Source organism: Neopsephotus bourkii, unplaced genomic scaffold (assembly GCF_033783945.1).
Source record: "Neopsephotus bourkii isolate Nb327-2 ecotype Australia unplaced genomic scaffold, CSIRO-AGI_Nbou_v1 NB_1707, whole genome shotgun sequence".
Classification (NCBI taxonomy): Eukaryota; Metazoa; Chordata; class Aves; order Psittaciformes; family Psittacidae; genus Neopsephotus; species Neopsephotus bourkii.
In genome coordinates, this window is record NW_026902181.1 from 2,267,288 (window position 1) to 2,287,805 (window position 20,518).

A 20,518-nucleotide genomic window follows, 5' to 3' on the forward strand; every position below is an offset into this window, starting at 1 on the left:
GTCTTTTATTTTACCTGATTGATAGCGATACTTTCTGGTACATATATGTTTCAGTCCAGGCACTTTTGAAAACATGGGATCATGATACAAGAGGCTATTTAAGCGTGGAGGGGAAATCCTTCTTTTAAGGAGCCATTGCACTCTGCTGGGCTGGCCTCAAGCTGTACAAGTTAACACATCCAAAGCTGTGATGGCCATTTCTGCTGTACATCACATGTATCTGGATTCAAAACCCCACCACACTCAGAGGCAGACCCAGTCAGAGTCCAAAATGTTAACTCCAAACAGGAGAACAAACAGGATCCAGTGCAAGAGCCTGCCCTGCTGCAGCCCTGTGAAACCAGCAGAGCTGCATAGAGGACAACGTTCCAGCCTAGGAGGTGGAGATAGGGTCTGAGCATAGTTCAAGACTGGGAGATGCTGATCAGAGCCAGCTAAGAGGACAGACCTAAGGGACTTAGTACGTGTGACAACTGGCTATGTGGGTACTGCAGGCCTGCTCTTGAAGTGCTTCCCCCCACCCCCATGCACTGAAACCTTCCACAAGTTCAAGCAAGAGCAGTGGGCAGCACCCTAGGGAGGACTTCATCTCCCAACACACCCAGCACTCCCCCATCCAAACATTCTCACGCCGGTGCCTTGGACTAAAGCAAATTTCATCTTGACCAGTTACTTCCTCTTGTCCTCAAAGGCAGTTTGTAGACTGACAAACGTCCTCAGGGAAGAGAGTGGAGGGGGATTAATAGCAGCCTTCCAACTTCAGACTTTCAAACCTGCCCACACAGCTGCTGAGGAGCTGAACTAAATTTGTTCTGTCCCTTGCTCAGATCTTGTGCAAAATCTTTCTGCAGGGCCAATGGGGGGGGGGTGGAATGACAGCGGGACAGCAAGCTCAACCCTACAGAAATGGGACATCCTAATGAAGATACTGACAGAACCGGACACCATCGCTGAGTGCTGCAAAGAAAATCTGCATCATTTTACTCTAACAGTTTAGTAAAACTGGCATGAGTAAAAGGAGGCTTCCAAGAAAGTTACCTCCAAACACTCAGGGAGCGCAGCTCAGAGAGTTTGTGTTAGTTTCATTTTGTTACATAAATCACTATTATTATTTCTTACTTACGATGTTTAAAGAGCAGGCAGATACTTGAAATAAAAGGCTGTGCATGCACAATACCCACACAAATAAATTCCAATGATCCCCCCAGCACCAGCCATGGTGACCTTCGTTGGCCACTGAGCTAAGCCCTCCCTTTTAGGAGGAGTAGGGGAATTTATCACCAACTATACAGTATATTGCAATGGAATGATACAGAAAACAATACTAATTGGAGTCTGAACTAATTGGAGTTCCTCCACATCATGTTAATCTACTGTTTAACTCGGCAGAAAGTACAGTGAGGAAATAAAAGCTCAATTCACCCAGCCTGAGATCAAAACTGTCATGGCAATATTGGCAGGTTAGACCCTGATTCTTTAAATAGTACATTGCCTTTGTTACACAAAAGTCATTCTTTTATTACATAATAGAGATTATAAATAAATGTAAAGTGTGCATGCAGTCAACTGCATATTATACAAGCAATATCTATGTTAATAATTGTTTCTTTGGCAGGCCAGAATCCAGCTGGACATGCAATATTTACATATCAAAATCCTTGGTGTGTTCAAGTCATACTGGATGCAAGTGAAAATATATATGTATATATATTTACTGTATACACATACACATATATATGTATAAAGGTATATATACACCTCTGCATATATACTGTATACATATATACACATAGGTATATGCTAAAAGTGGATTTCATCTTTTTCTGATTCAGGTGAGGCAGGCCTTGAAACACTAAAAATATCCTGACGGGGTATCTGGAGGGGGTGCTGGGGTGATAAATGAGACGTGGGGGAAGAGATCTGGGGTACGTTCTTTTCAGACAATATTTTTAAAATCTCTGCCACCTGCTTCTCAAGGGCAGCCATCCTACTGCTTAGCAGCTGGATATCTTCTTTGAGTTCATGCTTGACTTCCTGCAATGTGGTTTGTAAGGCCTGCTCAGGAATAGGGTAGAAAGGATACCTAGCATCAGCCTGGATGGGGCTGTGCTCCAGGGGGCTGCGAGTCTCACCAGCTTTATCCAAGCGAAGGTCACTTTTTGTTATTCCACTGTCACAAGAGTCTGTTTTCCTCAGTGGGTTTTTATTTACACCGTTCTCTGAGTCAGTGGACTTGGGGTCCTCAGACAGCAACCCCATGGACTCAGCCTTCGTGACATTGTTCCAGTCCTCCTTCTTCTCCTCATGGGTCCCCATTGTGTTCTTCAGTCGAAGCCACCCTTTTCCATTCCCATTTTTCATCCGCATGGGACTGTTTACTTTGAGACATTTTTGGTCTCCGTTTCCATTTGGCTTGAGCTCCATTGCATCCCTGTTGTTCTGCTTCACGGCCTCACTGGTTTTCACATAAGCCAGGGATGTCTGAATGGGGGTGATCTGAGACACAGTAACCACATTGGTGCCTGTGATGGAGGCCCCATTCTGCACACTCCGGCTCTCCACCTGAAGTTGGTTCCTTTCAGGGTCGATGTGGGTTGAGCCTTGATTACGCATTTCCTTTTGCTGTTTGAATTTCTGGAAGAGTTTCCGCACAGGGTGATCCACAGGGATGCTCAGTGTCACCTCATTCTTCTGCCGCAGGCGCTCCTCTTCTTCTTTCTTGACATCACTGATCTTCCGGAAGATGATCTATGGGGGATAAATCCATAACAGAGTCAGTACTCAAAGGACATCACATAGGGAAAACATTGTGACATAGGGAAACAGTACTGAGATAAGAGTCATTTCTCCTTCCTTTCTATCTTCAGTTCTTGCAGTGAATTCAAATGAGGCTGATCAAGACATAATAACCTCAGATATATGCCACTGCATAGATAGGTTACATATACATATATATACACACATACTTTCTTAAAAGTGTAGATTAAAAGTAGGTTTCACCTTTATTTTTGATGCAGAAGATAGAGCCTTGAAGAACTAAAAATATTCTGACACCAAGAGAAGGAAAGAAACTGAATAAAGAGAAGAAAGCAAACAAGCAAAAACCTAAATAATGTGATACCTACCTACCCATTACTCATTCATACCTGCTCTATCACTATCTTTAGTACAGATCAAAAGGAAACAGCAATTCAGTGGAAACTACACAGCTGTGAGTTTAATCGACATACATACCCTTCCAGAGACTGGAAAATTCAAATGTGCTCAATGCTTTTTAGCTTTGCTTATCACTAGTTTTCTAGGATTGGCTGGAGATTGCAATTAGGTTCCCCACGTGCCATGTTGAGTGGCTTCATATAGCAACACAAGCATTTCCTGGAGTGTTTATATGGCTAATATGTGTGGGTGTACTGGAAGCACCATGAAGAAGAACCATAGCAAGGATGTGTGATTTCAAAACCCAGCAATAACCACTGTTTTGTGACACTATGCCATTTAATACTGCTGTTATTTCACCTTGCATCATCTCTCGGGCCTCTGTAGAAAAAGGAATGTGAGCCTCAAGCTGTAGAAAGGTCCAGAGAATAAAAACTTTTCTGACAATTTTATGCACATTACTTACATGATTTTTTGCTCTGTTTTGTTATTGTTTATCCATGTGAGACTGAGGCAGGATAGGGAAACTCTTGGTGTCTGTGAGGAAACTAAAATGAAAAGTAGCACATGCAAATGCAAATATGGTCTGTGTAGGGACAGTGTTGGTAAGAAAGCCTCTGCAATACACAAACAAAACTGTGACTGCCAGCTGTAGGTTCTGAAGTATCCACTTGAATATCCATATTTCAGTATCTATTTACTTCTTATAAAAAGGCCTCTCACACCTGTCCATATTTGCAAAGAAGTAATTGCTTTCAACTCTCAGATCTTCAGAAGTTACCAAAGGAGTGCCATGACAGCTACAGCTCCTTCTCTGCATGAATCTGGGATGACCTGGACTTCAAAGCTTCATTAGAGCTTTCAAATGCAGTAAATATATCCTTGTGTACTGCTTATAGATGCAGCTGCTTATAATAATTTGGAAATTTAGCGTGTTTGTTAGAAGCCCAGATTAAAAAAACAACACCCAAACCAATGAGACAGAAACATGGAAGATACTTTCATCTGACTCCTTTGACCTAGATGCAGCAACGCATACACTCATTTGGAAGCTCCCCTTCATTAGCACCTACCCTCATGGAGCTATTCTCTCCCTCAGACAAGCCACTGGGGACAGCAAATAAATGCAAGAGAAGTTGCCCTTGATGCAAAATTAAGTAATTGCATTTAATTGAAGTCAAGCTGTCTAAATGACGATTTGGAAAGTGAGTTGTGTTGTTTGGTCTGTGCCTTTGTTTCCCTGGAGGGCACTGTGGTACCTCTGGCAGATGATGCAAAACCAAAAGCAACCAGGTACACTGATGTGTCTCAAAGCTGTGTCTCAGAGAAGGTGGCTGGTTCCTCTGCTGCTCTCCCTGTTCGATTGTGCTGCTCTGCCCCGTGTCGTGCCAGGCCAGAATGACTAGGTCCCTGAAAATGTCTGGGGTGAGAGAAACATCCTTGACCCCATGTTTCCCTGCTCTCTGGTCATGACCCTGTTTCACAGCTTGAGCACCCTCCTCTCCACATCCAGCTTGTGCCTGGTGAGTGGTGGGGAGAGGCAGCTGGGGATACTGCAAGGCTGGCAGCTGCCCGCAGTCTGGCAGGGACTTGCAGCGCTCCTGTGACCAGTGCAGCACAGAATGTGTGGTTGGAAAGGGACTTGGAGATCTTCTTGTCCTGCCAGCTGTTTATAAAGACCAGACTGACAAAAAAAACACACCCCAAAACAAAAACCCACCACCCAAACCAAAATAGCACCAGTTTTTGATTCCTCTCCAAAAACTTGCACTTCATCAAAAACTACCCCTACCTCCCTCTCTTTGCCCCCACCCTATTCTTGTTCTTTCTTTTCTCCCTTTTCTCCTCCCAGTTCAAAACACCTCCAGCCAAAGGTTATCTCTCTGCATGGAATATAATTACCCATCACAGCTGCTGCTGCCTTCTGTAGAAGAAAAGCCAGGACTTCACTAATTTGACACTGCCTGTGCCTCATACTTCTGGAGTGGGCTCTTCTGAAAGCCTGGAAATCACTGTAGGTTTTTTGCCCCAGCACCACTTGGCCAGATGTGACTCAGATGAGCAAAGCCTAGTGGCACAGGGGTCTGAACTCAAGTGCTGCCATGCCTTAGCATGGTGCAAATGCTCTGGGGAAGGCTGAACATGTCCCTGCTGCAGGGACAGGCAGTCGAGGTGACAAATGGCACCAGATCTACAGTGCAAATCTGCTCCAGCCGGGTGAGGCCAAGGCCACAGGAACCTCTCAGTCACAGGATTTCTCCCCTCTTCGTAACCATGGAGTGGAGAAGACACACTCCCAAAGTCCTCCTGCCACCTCCAAAGGAGAAGGTATTCCTTCAGTCTCTTGCAGGATGCAGGCAGAAGCCTGGCAGAGCTCTTCAATCTGTCTTTTCCTTTTTTTCTGCTTGGGTCAGAAAGTGCTACATCCTAGAATGACTGTGGGCAGCTCCTTTGAAGAAGCAAGCTTGCTACACTCTGAATCAGCACGGAAAATGCCCAGGGACTCAGAAATCCAGGGCTTAGCTGGGTGTCAAGAATTCAGGACTGATCTACAAGGTGGAGCTGTATTTCCAAGGGAGCAAAGGTGGGCTGATGCACAGGTCTGTGCCTATGCTCCCCCTGGCTTTCTCATGTAATATGAACATGTTCATAGCTGTATATATCTTGGTTTTCAGTCTGAAATGCATAACCAAGCAGACCCTCATATCCCAGCTGACACTGTGAGATTACAGAACTTTGGAGACTGGGGTCTTGGTCCTCATTCACCCACTCAACTACTCTGTCACCACAAAGAAACCATTTCACCCCTGTGTCACCCCATGGAGACTGTCCCCTCTTCAGAACACTGTCCCCTCTTCAGGACACCCACGTCAACCAAGAGAATATAGATAAAGAACTTGGGGGGGGGGAGAGAGAAAAAGAAAAAAAAAAAAAGATGTGAATTGTAGCAGTAATAGTTGTTTTTCATTACCAAATTTTTCCATATTAGGATTTTTTTCATCTAGTTGGATTTAAGCCACTTTCACAGTGGTTTAACCTAAACCAGAGTAGGATTAAATGTGTTTACATGGAGACTTAATTCTATTAATCTCTCATAACTATTACTGGCTATTTTTTCTCTATAAATAAGAACAGAAATACACCTCATGCAATCTAACATTCCTCAGCAAATTAGGAGTAGTTTATTTTGGATGAGCTATTTCAGTTGTCCCTGACCCTTTTCAGAAAGGTTACACATAGGCCTGTCCAAATGTATGTCCCAGGAATAGAAAACTCCAAAGGAGTTAATCAGAAGAAAATGAATTAACTGTATGTAAAGTACATCTTAAGGGGTAAAGAGCCATGCCCCGGTCTCATGGCAAGTGCTAAATTCATTAATGTGATGGAGATTCTGTGATTTCCTTTACAGATGGGATTGTGAAAGACTACCTCATGTGACATAAATCCTGTCTCATGAGACCAGATTTCTGGGTTTTTTTTGCTTTTAATTCATTTATTTTGGGAAGGAAAAAGAATGCAGGTGGTGGTAATTATTGAGCTGGTGAAGGTTAAGCGGAAGTTAACTGATGGCCAGCCCTGGGAATGGAAGTATTTGGGTTTTCTACAAGGCAGGCACAGAGGAGACAGCAGCAACTTGAGATTCTCCATTTGATCTTAACCCCAACTTCTTTTCCCTCCCCTCTGTACCCTGAAGTAACTTGCCATAAGTGTGAATTCAGCCCACCACTACTTCCAAAGAGGGACCTTACCAAAAGTACAGACAATGAGTACGTTACTGCTGTAGCAGCTTCTGTGAGCTTGTATAAGTGAACCCAAAGCCAAGTGCAGATGAGGGCAGCAGCAACGAGAGGTCAGGGAGCCAGCTGAAGGCTGAGAGACACAGAAGTTCTCCCATCTCCTACTGAAGTAGTCAGCAAAGCTGTGGCCTTTCCAGACACTTTGAAATGCATCCCTTGTCTGTTCTCTTTTTTTTGCATCAGTATCTGAAAATCATCCCTCCATGACCTTACTCCCTTCACAAAGTTCTTTTAATAAGAGACTCCTAGGAATGCATGTTAATGGATTAAAGGACTGGCAGAAGTCTTGAAGAATTACAGTAAGTTCATAGAAGTGGCAAATATTTGATTAGAGATCATCCTGTCGCATTTCCTAGAACAACCCATGCTGTTAATGGTGTTCAATACATGCCTGTCCCTCACCACAGACATTCACAGAAATGAATAACAAAACGTGCACTGAAAGGGCACAGAGTTGTCATGGTGATTAACAGAGCAGGTGTGCACTGAGAGAGAGGGAAAGCCACACAAGGCCATCAACGTAAAGATTTTCACTGTGACTAATAAACTTTGGGTGCCCAAGTTGTGGCATCCTACAGATGTGGCTGATGGTCTGGGGATGATGGAGCCCTGCAGAACTGGCCTGTCCTGGCAGAACTAGCCTGGCTCAGCTCATTGGGTGTTTCTGCAGCACCAAAACCTGGAACAGAAAGCAAACACAGCATTTTAGTCCCAACAGCTACAGACATCTATGTAGAGCACAAGGAGGAGCCCTCTCATAAGGCTGGATTGGGGCCACAGTCAGTAACCAACAGATCACGCTCACTGCACAGGATAGGCAGATGTGGTGGTGATCACCTCTCAAAAATTTGTTTCAGGGGTAACTATCTTGCCTGTATTAATGTCTTAGTAGAAGCTCCATCTCCCTTCTGGTTACTCTCAATGCAGTGTTTGCCCAGATCCCTGTATTTTTGTTCCCATTTAATACAGGAACATCCTAGAAGGCACCTTAATATATAGGTCCTTCTATATAGGTCCTTTTTTGGAAATATGACAGCTGTCTTCAGTTGCCTTCTTGGCCTGAAATGATTCAAGGCAAATCCTTCCCACAAGCTTAGCTAAAGCTAGCAAATGGAATTTAAAGGTTCTGATGATATAAACAATATCAGACAAATAATTCAATCACATATACCTCATTCTGTTCCGAAACAGTGCTAAAGATCCCCCAACAAATACAACTGAAAATAACAGAAAACTTAATGCATGCTCGGGCTGTACAATATAGAACAAACTTTTGTAAAAACATTTGCAAAAAATACTATTAATTGTCACCTCTCAGAGTGCATTATAGAAAAGTAATTGCCGGTTTTCTTATGCTAATGAGGGAGGTGAATTTGTGTCAGATCCAGGATTTAGACACAGGATACCCCAACCCATGCAGTGCTCAGACAGGTGTGCTATTTTCCTGCTTTCAAGAACAATCTAAAAAATACATCCAATTTTGAGAGCACAGACACCCAGAAGAGAATTCACCTGTGAAGCCTGTGTCTGCATCTAAATTAATCCTCCAGGACACCTGCACAGTCAAGAGAGGTAAAGGCACTTGGAGGGTGTGAGTCATTTCACCTGCAGCTAGATGTTAAAACAAGTTAGACAAGCTGTATCCTGAAATGCCTGTTTTTCTCCTATGTCTACACAGGGAGCTTTGCACATGTTGCTTGGATGCAGACATCCTCCACATGATGGCGGGTAAGAAGCATCCAAACCCCTGACTACAGCAGTGCAAATGCCATGGTTTGGTGTAGATAGTGTATGAAGCCTCCCTATAAAGCTTTTCTCCATGTATGTACGTGTGTGTAATACACCCTTCCACTTATGCTATTTTTATTCCCCCACAACATGCTGGGGTATTGCCAGTTCCCAGCTGGGATGCACTTCCCACCCAGCCTCAGAGACCAGCCAGTCTTTCCAGATAAACACTGTTATTTTAAAAGCTGCAGAGGGAGGACAGAATGACAACTGCACAGAAGACCAGGACAGGCTGGTGGGTCCAAATGAGAGCTTGTGAAAAAACAGACATTTTTGCCTGCCCAAAGCAACCAGATCAACCACTAACAGGAAAGGCAAAGCCCACCCTGTTCCCTCCATGATTCTGGGGAAAAGCCTCCAGCAGCTGGTGGGGAACTGAGCTGGTCTCCCCATAGCTCCTAGGAAATTGGAGCCCACCTGGGATGGCTTTGGCTGCTCCTGTACAACCATCCTTTTGCACTGCAAATCTCAACCCAATCTCAGATACTGAAAAAAGATCCCACTCAGATCTAACTCACTGCTAGCACTGTTCATTACTAAGGACTGTCATCACCAGCAAACCCTTCCTAGGCCATTGCTTTGATGTGCTCAGGTAAGTCTAGGGTACTTCATCCCTCAGTCCTTGAGGACTAGTCCTCTCTAGGAGCCTTCAGCTGTCAAAACAGGGCATATCTGGGACCCTCTTTTTTGATATTCTGAAAACTAGACCAGTCAAGCCTGATTTCTCATGTTTAATCTTTGATAAACAGCCTTGCTCCAAAGCCAAAGTGTTTTTTAATTCTAGGCAGGTCACAGAGAACGTGATTCACTATTAATACTTGATGTTAAAATGTTTTTAAATCTTTTTTTTGCAGCTATTTTTTAAATAATGAAGACTTTAACAAATCTTCCATTTTACTTACATGAATGTGCTCACATTTAAAATTATAAACTATTGGAAGACTGGATAGAAATTGATAAATGAAGAAATTACCTCACATAAGCCTTTCTGTGTGCAATTAAGCAAAACTGAATCCATGGCGCCTGGGCTAGAAGAGCTGTGAAATACAGCTCAGTGAAGGGCCATGGCATCTGTGTTTGTCTTTCATCTGAAAGTCCAGCCTGTTAGTATCATGGTGAGCTACAGAAACCCAAACAGCTCGTGTTAATGAAAACATTCCTTTGGGATGGATGGATATAAGAAGCTACTACCACACACTGTGGGTGGACTCACTGTGTCTGGACTTGGTTCCCTGACTTGAAAACCTGTTTCATTTCAGGTTTACTGCCCTTCCAAACCAAAAAGGGTGATGGCAACATCCCTCACAAGATGCAATTCCAGCCCTTAACCCCAAGGGAGAGTTGGAAGTAATGCCTCCTCCTAGGTCAGGGCATGGCAAGGAGGTAGGAGCAGACAGCTAGGATGGGAAGACCAAGCCAGCAAGACCAACAAACACCCACAAAGGGCCAGCAAGGAGCACTGGTTCTAACCCAGCTTTTGTTAACAGCTTTTCGGTAAAGCTCATGCCTGACAGCAGCCTCCGATCGCAGTGTCCTGCACTGACAGGAGACACTGTAACCGAGAAGCATGGTCAGAAACCCTCTACCCAATATGACAGTGACAAGAAACCTGCAGAAATAGAAAGGAACTGAAAGCACAAAAAGACTGAAGCCAAGGTGCCTCTTTCCAAATGCAAACTGCATTTATACTCTTGTAAATCTCCACATCCTTTTAGCTCACTTTATTAATCTGAACTAAGAAAGCACAATAGATGACCTGAAACTATGACTATTGTTATTCTGCTCTGTACACTCCTCAGATAGACTTCCTTTGATGTCAAATTTAGCCTCAAAAACAAATTGTTCTAACAAATGCTTTAATTGCTCTCCAGTAAATTCTCTTTAATCTTCCTGTCCCAGGAACCATTTTCTGTTAAACCATTGCTCCATCTGTGTGTGAGAAAGGAATTGCTGTCCTTGGCTGTGCAGTGAAAATGACTGACTGCTGAGCAATTAGTTCATCTCTGGGATAAGAATGTTTCACTAAACAGTCTTTCATGCTGGATTGTGGAGAAAAAGAAGATTTTTGTAGGTTAGTCTGCTGACTGGTTGAAAGAAACAGTAAATAACAGCCTTACTGCAAATTTCCATTGATCCTGACTTCACAGACACAGTAGCATGCAAAAGCAAAAGCTTGCTACCAAGCACATTTTAATTTTGCTTTGGAGAAACTGTATTCATGTAGTTTCCTCCTAAGCAATTAGAATTGACTCGCAAGCGATGTGAAGATTTCCAGTCCAAGTAACAAAGTCATTTCAAGGAAAGGAGAATTAAGTTCATGATGTTGAAAAAGCCCTTTTAAGGGAGATTTAATGTCATTTTATTTGCAAGAAGGGAGTTAATCCTTTCATCATTACTTAAAGATCTGTGTTCCCCAAATTGCTCATCTAAAGAAAAAAGGGGGGCATGTAGGGAGGTAGAGACCCTTCAGAAGAACCCAACAACAATCAATAACTGATTTCAGAGAGCCCAGAACTTCCACCACCTTCTTATGCTTGCTCTGTGTTTTAGATATTGGTTACTGTAGGTCAAATTTTAATCTGGTTCCATTTGTGTTTGCAATCAATCTGCACAGCACTCGACTACTCTTGCAGGGAGACATCTGTGCATGCTGACAGTCAATTAGGCTGATCTGCATTTGCAAACAAGCATGCACATAAAGAAGAGAGTGGTTGAAAGTTTGCCCCATCTACTTCATACTTGGTATGGATCTGAAAGCATTCTGGTTTAGTTTAAAACATGTCTGAAGAAGAAAGAGAAGGGAAGCAGGCAGAGATCCAAGTCACATTTGTCACATCCCAAGAGCATTATGGTCCAACACAGCACCAGGCTAGGATTCAGGAGGATAAATTATTCTGCTGGCCTAACCTTTGGCCAAGTGCAAATCACACTGTGTCTTTATGTCTCCATCTCTCTCTGTGTAAGACAGGATAATAACACTGCCATAATTTCTCCAATTAATAGGAAATCTCTCTATCGTTGTTAACTATTCACAACCAAGGGACTAGGATCCATGGCTGATAGAGGTCACTGGTTTGTCCTGTTGCCAAAACCAAGAAAGTTTATTAAAAAAGCATCCGTAAAGAAAATACACATAGGTGTTCTCAGGATTTCAACTCAAGATTAAAGGCCTAAGGCACTGCTGCACCTCTAGGGCAATGCACAAGGGATGTAAAATGCTACACAAAGTCCTTTCCTGATGCTCTAATACATCAGTCAAACCTGAATTAAGGGTAGCATTGACACCTACCTTTCAGGAAAGGAACAGTCAAACATCTCAGCTTGAGTGATAGGCACTGATTACTCAAACGTTGTGATTACATGTTCAACTAACCATGTGCAGAGCTAAGGAGCCAGGTTTCTCAAAGAAATGCCAAAGCCTCTTATTCTATTTGCACAATTGCACACATTTACACCAAATACAAGAGCAAGTTTTGAAAGCAGCTCAGTCTCCTGACTCAGGAGCTCTTACTCTTCCAGTTGTACACACCTGAGCGCCTCCTGCCCATACATCCAGTACTTACAGATGCCTCCTTCTTTTTGTACCTCAGGGGCAAACAATTTATGGATTTTCTGCTGCTGCCCCAGCTTAGCTGTTAGATGCCTGTTGGGCTCTGTATTTCTGTATTCCTTCTTGGAAAGGGATGCTGAAAGAGGACACTGTGCATCTTTGGAAGTGGGGAGATTTGCCATGGTTTTTAAACAAGATTCTGGAATTGAAACTTATCACTTCTGTTGCTGCTTTGACTTCATGATTTTATTTTGCTTTAACAAAATAGCAGATGCTTTACTATATGTCTTACCATGCAGAATGGCCAGATTCAGTATAGTATTTCTCCAATACTATCAAAGACAGCAAAACACACTTGCCACATACAAAATTATTTCAAACAATAAACCAGAAAGGCTACTTCATTTATGAATTCAAGGTATTTTTCAACCAGGGTCTATTGCTTGTTGGCCAAGTTTAGGGCCAGTCCATTGCAGAGAAGAGTATCAATCTGTGTGGCCTCAGGAGAGACTGAACTGTGACCATGATCCAAAGAGATACAATCCCTTTCATGTGGCTTCCATCATGACTGGGGGCAATGAAACCTAGCTTTAGGGTTGATGGAAACAAAATCCTCTTCAGGACCCTAAATCCTACACTAGACTCAATACAAAGACTAAATTGGACCCAGGAGCTGAAATACTTTCTTGAATCAAGGCCTAATTTGTTTTCTGTACACAATACAGAGATGGCTAAGCAATGGGAAACTGAGCAGAGAGCAATGGGAACTGTTGTAGCCTAACTATTACAGAGTAGTGTCTCATTGGGACCAATTTTCCCTCTCACTGGTTGTTTGTCCACTTTGGGATTTAAACTCACACACTCCTTTATTCCGTAACAGCTCTCCCATGTAAACCAGTCTAGTCTGGGTTGGTTATTTGGTAGGTGAGCAAAAGAAAAGGTTCCTCCTGCTTACTGCCTTCTTCTTCCAACCTCACCTTCTTGCAGATGTACTCCTGATGAAGATCTTCATGTATTCATCTACCCTTTGCCTTTTCTTCCTTACAGATGAGGTTATTAGAGGGAGCAAAGGGCTGTCAGATTTCTCATACTTCTTTGCCTGGCACTAAGGCAGAGAGGAGAGCAGATATCTAACACTCTCACTGGACTTTCTTTCCTTGATCTTACAAATGCTTCTTGCTCTGTATAGCACAGAGGTCTTGCAAGAAGGGAAGCTGAGGTACCAACAGAGACCATGGTAGATTTCCAGACCCTGGAAAAGAGAAGCCCTGAAGAAGGCCAAAGACCCAAGCTCAATAGACCCAAGATCTTTCACTGAATAGAATCACAGAATCATTGAATAGTCAGGGTTGGAAAGGACCTTAAGATCATCAAGTTCCAAACCCCCTGAAAAGGGCAGGGACACCTCACACTAAACCATGTCACCCAAGGCTCTGGCCAACCTCGCCTTGAACACCGACAGGGATGGAGCATTCACAGCCTCCTCGGGCAAACCATTCCAATGCCTCACCACCCTTACAGGAAAGAAATTCTTCCTTATATCCAATCTAAACTTCCCCTGTTTAAGTTTTAACCCATTACCCCTTGTCTATCACTACAGTCCCTGATGAAGCATCCCTCCCCAGAATCCCTATAGCCCCCCTTCAGATACTGGAAGGCTGCTATGAGGTCTCCACGGAGCCTTCTCTTCTCCAGGCTGAACAGCCCCAACTTTCTCAGCCTGTCTTCATACAGGAGGTGCTCCACCCCCCTGATCAGCCTCGTGGCCCTCTTCTGGACTTGTTCCAACAGATCCAAGTCCTTTTTATGTTGAGGACACCAGAACTGCACACAATACTCCAAGTGAGGTCTCACAAGAGCAGAGTAGAGGGGCAGGATCACCTCCTTTGACCTGCTGGTCACACTCCTTTTGATGCAGCCCAGGATACGGTTGGCTTTCTGTGCTGCAAGCACACACTGAAGCTGGCTCATGTTAATTTTCTCATCAACCAACACCCCCAAGTCCTTCTCCACACGGCTGTTCTGAATCTCTTCTCTGCCCAGCCTGTAGCTGTGCCTGGGATTGCTCCGACCCAGGTGTAGGACCTTGCACTTGGCATTGTTAAACTTCATAAGGCTGGCATCATCCCACCTCACAAGCATGTCAAAGTCCCTCTGGATGGCACTCCTTCCCTCCAGAGTATCAACCGAACCACACAGCTTGGTGTCATTGGCAAACTTGCTGAGGGCGCACTCAATCCCACTGTCCATGTCAGCAACAAAGATGTCGAACAAGTCCGGTCAAAACACCGATCCCTGAGGGGATTTTGGCAGGCACAGAAGTGAAACTGACTAGTCTGTATGTGGAGGAGAATCCTAGCAAAGACGACCTCCACCCACTGCAACAAAACCATCCCATTTTAGAACTCCACATTGATGTAAATAGCTGGTGACACATACCAAGTGATACACTGAGACTATGTTGCCACTGCCAATCCTGCCAGCACATCAACATGAGGTACCCTAGGGCTCAAGAGTTGAAGGGAGCTTCCCATTGCCTCGTACCCCAGCTGTGGGGTGATGTGCTTTCTGCAATACAATGCCCCTTCAGCAGGACAGTTTCCAACTAGATCATGCAGGCTTGGTCCTTGCAAACTTGTATTGGTCATTGGATCAATATCTGCTATTGGCAGTGGCTTAATGAAATGTCAGTAAGCAGCAGGGCCAATTGATTCCAGCTTTGCTGTGTTACAGATGAGTTTCAGTCTGTGCATTTTATGGCAGATCATTAAAAAAATGAAACTCCTCAAAGAACGAAACCTTCGCTTTGCCCAGTGCAGTATCTCCTATGAGTGACATGCTTTTTCAGCATAAATAAGGAAAGTTCAAAGCCTCCAGATGACAGCAGGGCAGTTTAAACTTGGGACAGACTGCAGAAATGATGCATTCTGGGATGTTGAAAAATGCCAAAAGACTTCTCAAACTGCTTTTCAGCCTGATTTAACTCAAAACAGAATCTGTCATTCTTCTTTCCCTTTTCTTTATTAGTCTTCCAGGTGGGCAAGGAGGAAATCTCTTCAAGAAGACTAAGGGGACTCAAGAAGGACTTCAGGGCCTTGGGGTGACTATTTCAGGGTTTGGGAGCCCAAGCTGTGTTCTTGTCCAGTCACAATCAGTGACAATGGTTACATCAGAAAAATCTCACTAATTAATTTCTGGCTCTGTGGCTGCTCAGAATTTTGGATTTTTGAGCATGGGTCTGTCTACATGGCACCAGGTCTGTTGGCAGCAGATGGGGTACTCCTGTCCAAAAGGGGGAAAAGGATTCTAGCCCAAGAGCTAGCAGGGCCTATAGGGAGGGCTTTAAACTAGGTTTAAAGACGGAAGGGAGTTGCTAGAAATGAGCCACAGGGTAACATGCTGCTGTTGGAGTCCAGATCCACAAGGCAGCCTAAATGCCAGTGCCTGCAGCATGGGCAACAAACAGGAGAAGCTGGAAGCCATTGTGCAGCAGGAAAATCATGACATAATCACCATCATGGAAATGTGGTGTAATGATTTGCATGGTTGGAGTGGCAATGGATGGCTACAGGCTCTTCAGAAGGGATATGCAAGGAAAAAGAGGTGGTGGGGTTGTGTTGTATGGGAGTGCATCAACTACCCTGAACTCAATGATGTGAGTAAGAAGGCTGAATGTTTGTGTGTGAAGGTCAGGGGGAAGGCCAACCAAGCAAATATCCTGGTAGAAATCTGTTCAAGACCATGTAGCCAGGGTGAAATTACAAATGAAGTGTTCTTCAGACAACTGGGAGATGTTTCATGATTATTTGCCCTTGCTCTCATGGGGAATTTCAACCTACCAGATGTCTGCTGGAAGAACAATACAGCAGAGAAGAAACAATCCAGGAGATTCTTGGAGTATGTAGAAGATAACTTCCTTACCCAGCTAGAGAGAGAGCTAACTAGGGGAGATGTCTGGCTAGATTTGCTGTTCACAGACAGAGAGGGACTGGTGGATGATGTGATGGTTGGAGCCTGTCTTGGGCAAAGCAATCACGAAATGACTGAAATTTCAATCTTTGAAGAAGTCAGGAAGAAGTCCAGCAAAGCCTTCACCTTAGACTTCTGAAGAGCTGACTTTGGCCTGTTCAGGATGCTGGTTGCAGAATACCTTTGGAGACATTACTGAAGGACAAAGAGGTCCAGGAAGATTGGACACTCTTCTAGAATGAAATCCTTAAGGCACAGGAGCAGGTGGTCCCTATGTGCTGAAAATCAAACCAACGGGAAAGGAGACCTTTCTTCAATAGATTGGATATTAGGAAAAATTTCTTCACAGAGAAGGTGATCAGGTCTTGGAACAGGCTTCCCAGGAAAAGCAATGGAATCATCGTCCCTGGAAGTGTTCAAAAACTGTAGATGGGGCCCTCAGTGGTATGTTTTATTGGTGGTCTTGGCAGTCCTGGGGTAATGGTTGGGCTTGATGAACTTAAAGGACTTTTACAACCTAGTTGATTCTATGATACTATATATTGGAGAAGGTAGGATTCATGTGTCTGCCTCTTTTGACAGATGCTACAACCAGGGCACAGAAAGGTCATATATCACTTGCCCAGGGTCACTGTGCTGCTCAGTGGATGAGCAAGGAGGATGGAACAAAGGTTCCTAGCCCAGAGCCCCCATAATAGGAAAAACTATATTAAAAAAGAATAAGCACAAATATAAAAATATTTATTAAAGTAAAATAAAATTATTAATAATGCACTTTATTTTCACTAATGTCCTGTCTGGGAAATATAGTTCTGGATTTGAAATAGTTGGAAGGGTTCAACCGCAACTGCAGTTAATCCTGAAATTAAATCCAATCCAGGAAAACTTGTCTGTTGTTCAGGTAGTGTTGAGACAGGGGAGGGAAGGTGGGCAGCACTATCTCTATTTAGTGAAAATTTTCAGGTGGTCTTGTTTTCATTCCAATGGGAAAAAAAAAAAAAAAAAGTCAAAATCTTCATTTTTGGCTTCTGGCCAGTCCTACTTGTGACAGATACAGTATTCCTGCATATCCTTAGCACAAAGCCACATAGAATATGGGCGCAGAGGATTTGCAGAATTTATGTTTTCCTCTCAATGCTTTTGCCTCTTATATGTTTCTGCCTGAAGACCAAATGGTCTCAAGAAACACTTAAGAGAGACTCTGCATTTACAAAGTAATACATCAGCAAAAGAATTGCAAATTGTTCCCAAATGAACTATTCTCTCATCTCCACTTTAAGTGGAAATTTAAATTAATTGGAATCATTATGTTGTGTTTTTTTTTCCTTACATATTACTATATCAGACTATAAAGTGACTGAAATATAACCTGAAGTCTTCAGACCTGAATAAATGTTTTGCTGCTGAAAGCTTGTTGATTTTTTTCCAGCTATATCCACTAATCTAACAAATGACAATACCCTTCGCTATCAGTCTTGCTTCTTACATTGAGGGCATTCTACCTGGCTTGCAGAAATTTTGTTTTTATATGGAATGTGCTATCAGCTACTCTGTTCAATTCATCATTTTCAAGGTTTTGTTACCTTATTGAAAAGCTTTTAAAACAGGAACTTCAATTAAAACAATGCATTTCCAAGTGTTTGGAAGTGATGAATCAGAAATGAACAAATAATTTTAAAGGGGAGAACATGTGAACCACAGATATGAAAGGGACAGTGGGCAACCTCTGTGCCTCAAAGAGACAAGAAATCAAACCTTGTTGCGTTTTTCTGTATTACAAAACAGAGCGGTAAAACATGCTGTGCTGTCACTGTCAGACATTCCTCACCTGAACCAGGTCTAATAGTGGAAAATAGCCTGATTGTGACAGCCACCTACTCCAGATTCAAGCTAATTCAAAAACATAGTAGTATTCCTGAGTTGAGCAGATTTAGGCTGGTGGCTGGGCAGTCATGTGCTTGTTTCCTATTTGCTTCTAGATCCCAGTCAAAGACCCAAACTTTTAAATGCTTGAAGGGCTGAAGGTGAAGGCTTGTCTATGCCACACGGCAGAGACAGGCACAGGGACCCTGCTGTAGCATAGTGGTGCTCCCCCACAGAAATGGAGGATTAATTAGGTTCATTTGAGAACTGTTCTAATCTGGCTCTGTTGTTTTCAAGGGCAAAGCTCACACTTTGCCATGGTTCTTCTTTCAGCTAGCCAACTGTGCCAAAACCACCTCAGAGTTACTTCTTTTTCTTCTTGACCCATAAATACAATCTATTGCCATATCAGAAAAGACTGAACGCACCTGGACGAAATTAAGAGAAGTGCTGCCAGTGCTCACTCCTTTTCTACAGATCATTTGGACGAAAACCAGGCTCAAATGATGGTTGGACATATTCCTGTGCCTACCTTCCCCATAGGATGCCCTGCAAATGAAGACACAGGGATGCTGCAAGGGAGAATGAGCTGGGGCAATTCAGCAACCCACATCTTTGCTTCTCAGCTCAGAGACACCAGCCCAAAATCCACTGGTGGTGTGACCTGGCAATTCTTTTAAGTTGAAATCAAGACTGAGAAAAGACTAACAACTCTGGTAAGTCATTCACAGACTGAAAGACAGGATCAGCCTACTACATAATAGATGTGAAATAACTCAGTTAAACCATTGGGAAATCCCAATTTAACAGGAAAAAGACCAACAGGTCTATTTCATGTAACTGTAGAAAGCAATGTGAAATAATCTTAACAAGTATCCCTGGAATTCTTCAAGAGAAACATCTCACCCAGCAAGAGCTAAAATTTTCCCAGTTAAGCATTATCACTTGTCAATGTGTGAGTATGAAGTGCTGGCTGTAGAAATATACTGTAATTGTGTTTAATATGAACACAGCCAGTGCTTCAGTGGGGAGGAACCCTCTGAAGGGAAAAAATAAAAAGACCCAATATATGAGCATGCAAATTTTGAAGAGTATCCAGTCAAGAAAAAAGATACCATGAAGAGGATGTCCTACTTTTACCTAAGCATCTGCTATAGACAAAAGTGGTAAAGTTACCACTGAGGGTGATTTAGCTCAAGATATTGAAGGAATCTCAGTTTTTCAGAGGCATCTTTAACTGTCAGCTGAGCAGAGCCCTTCTATTTATGGCATAATCAAATGAAAAATTTTTAGACAGCAAAGACTCCATTTCAATGATGTTGCCAATGTCTCCTTGTACCTGAACCTGCAGCAGTGATGAGCTCTTCCCTTCTGGGACACAAAGTCAAGGAAAATCAGCCACAGCCAGAAGAGTATGGAAGGGAGCTATCCACTAACTAGTGAACTGTTTACAACAGCATGGAAATACTGCATCAGCCACATGAAACTTCACCACAGTGAGGAGTGTGCTGTTCCCTGCAGGTTACTTGTACAGAAACGAAGTTACTAATGACAGTTCTATCAGAGACTCTTGCAGGCAAAACCAGCAGGTTGTCTACATGACGAACACCTAGGGAGGATGAAGTTCTCTGACTGCCCCCAGTGGGACTATTAGATGTTTTTTTCTAACCTCAGAAGATATGACTGAGGAACTCAGCAAGTGATGACTCTGCAGAGCTTTGTATTTATTACTGAACGGTATCAGCAAGAGGAGAGACAGCACAAAGGAGTTAACCAGTGGGGTTATGGGGATGGGATAAACAGATGGTGTGCTGAGGAACCATTTCCTTCCCATTCACATGCTGACTGCATTAAATAAATCCCTGGGCTTTCATGGCAATCAGCTAAGGCTCTGCTGAGAAGTATTTAGGTGATCTGGCTATATCGTAGTTGTGGGTATCATTCTATTGTGTCCAAGCATTTAGTCTGTTTTAGGGGAAAAAGTCCTTCAGTTGTTTTCATGTGATTTTTCGTGATCTTGTATCTATCAATACCTGTATCACAGCTATCACCTCTTTTCTAGATTTGGATCTCTGTAAAGTTCATCAGCACTGTTTTATGTTCATATCCATGTATTTAGGCACTGACACAGGATGCTCCTTAGGGGCTGAGCCTGCTGTTTTTGCAGCCTTAGCTTACCACATTGCTCCAGACCCAAACAAATTAGTTTGTAATCCTCAGTATTGTATACTTTGACAAATCTGGCTTCAAAAGTGATCACAAATGACCCCTTCATGTGAAAATGGAGGCAGTCTAGTTGATTTGTTCTCTCTTCCTGCCTGGATCTTGTAAGAAAACCCTGTACCTGCACAAAAAAAAACAGGTATTTGCAATCGATAACATTGATGATTCTGTA

The 20,518-nt window shown here is 43.2% G+C and overlaps 1 protein-coding gene across 1 annotated transcript in view; it reads right to left on the reverse strand.

Moving 5' to 3' along the window:
• Positions 1-234: 234 nt before the first annotated feature.
• Positions 235-20,518, reverse strand: part of KCNH5 (potassium voltage-gated channel subfamily H member 5) — a 160,264-nt gene continuing 139,980 nt past the window's right edge. The window contains exon 11 of the mRNA XM_061376495.1: positions 235-2,748. Within this exon, the coding sequence (XP_061232479.1) occupies positions 1,801-2,748 (948 nt within the window). The 3' untranslated portion in view covers positions 235-1,800. The remainder of the gene's footprint in view (positions 2,749-20,518) is intronic.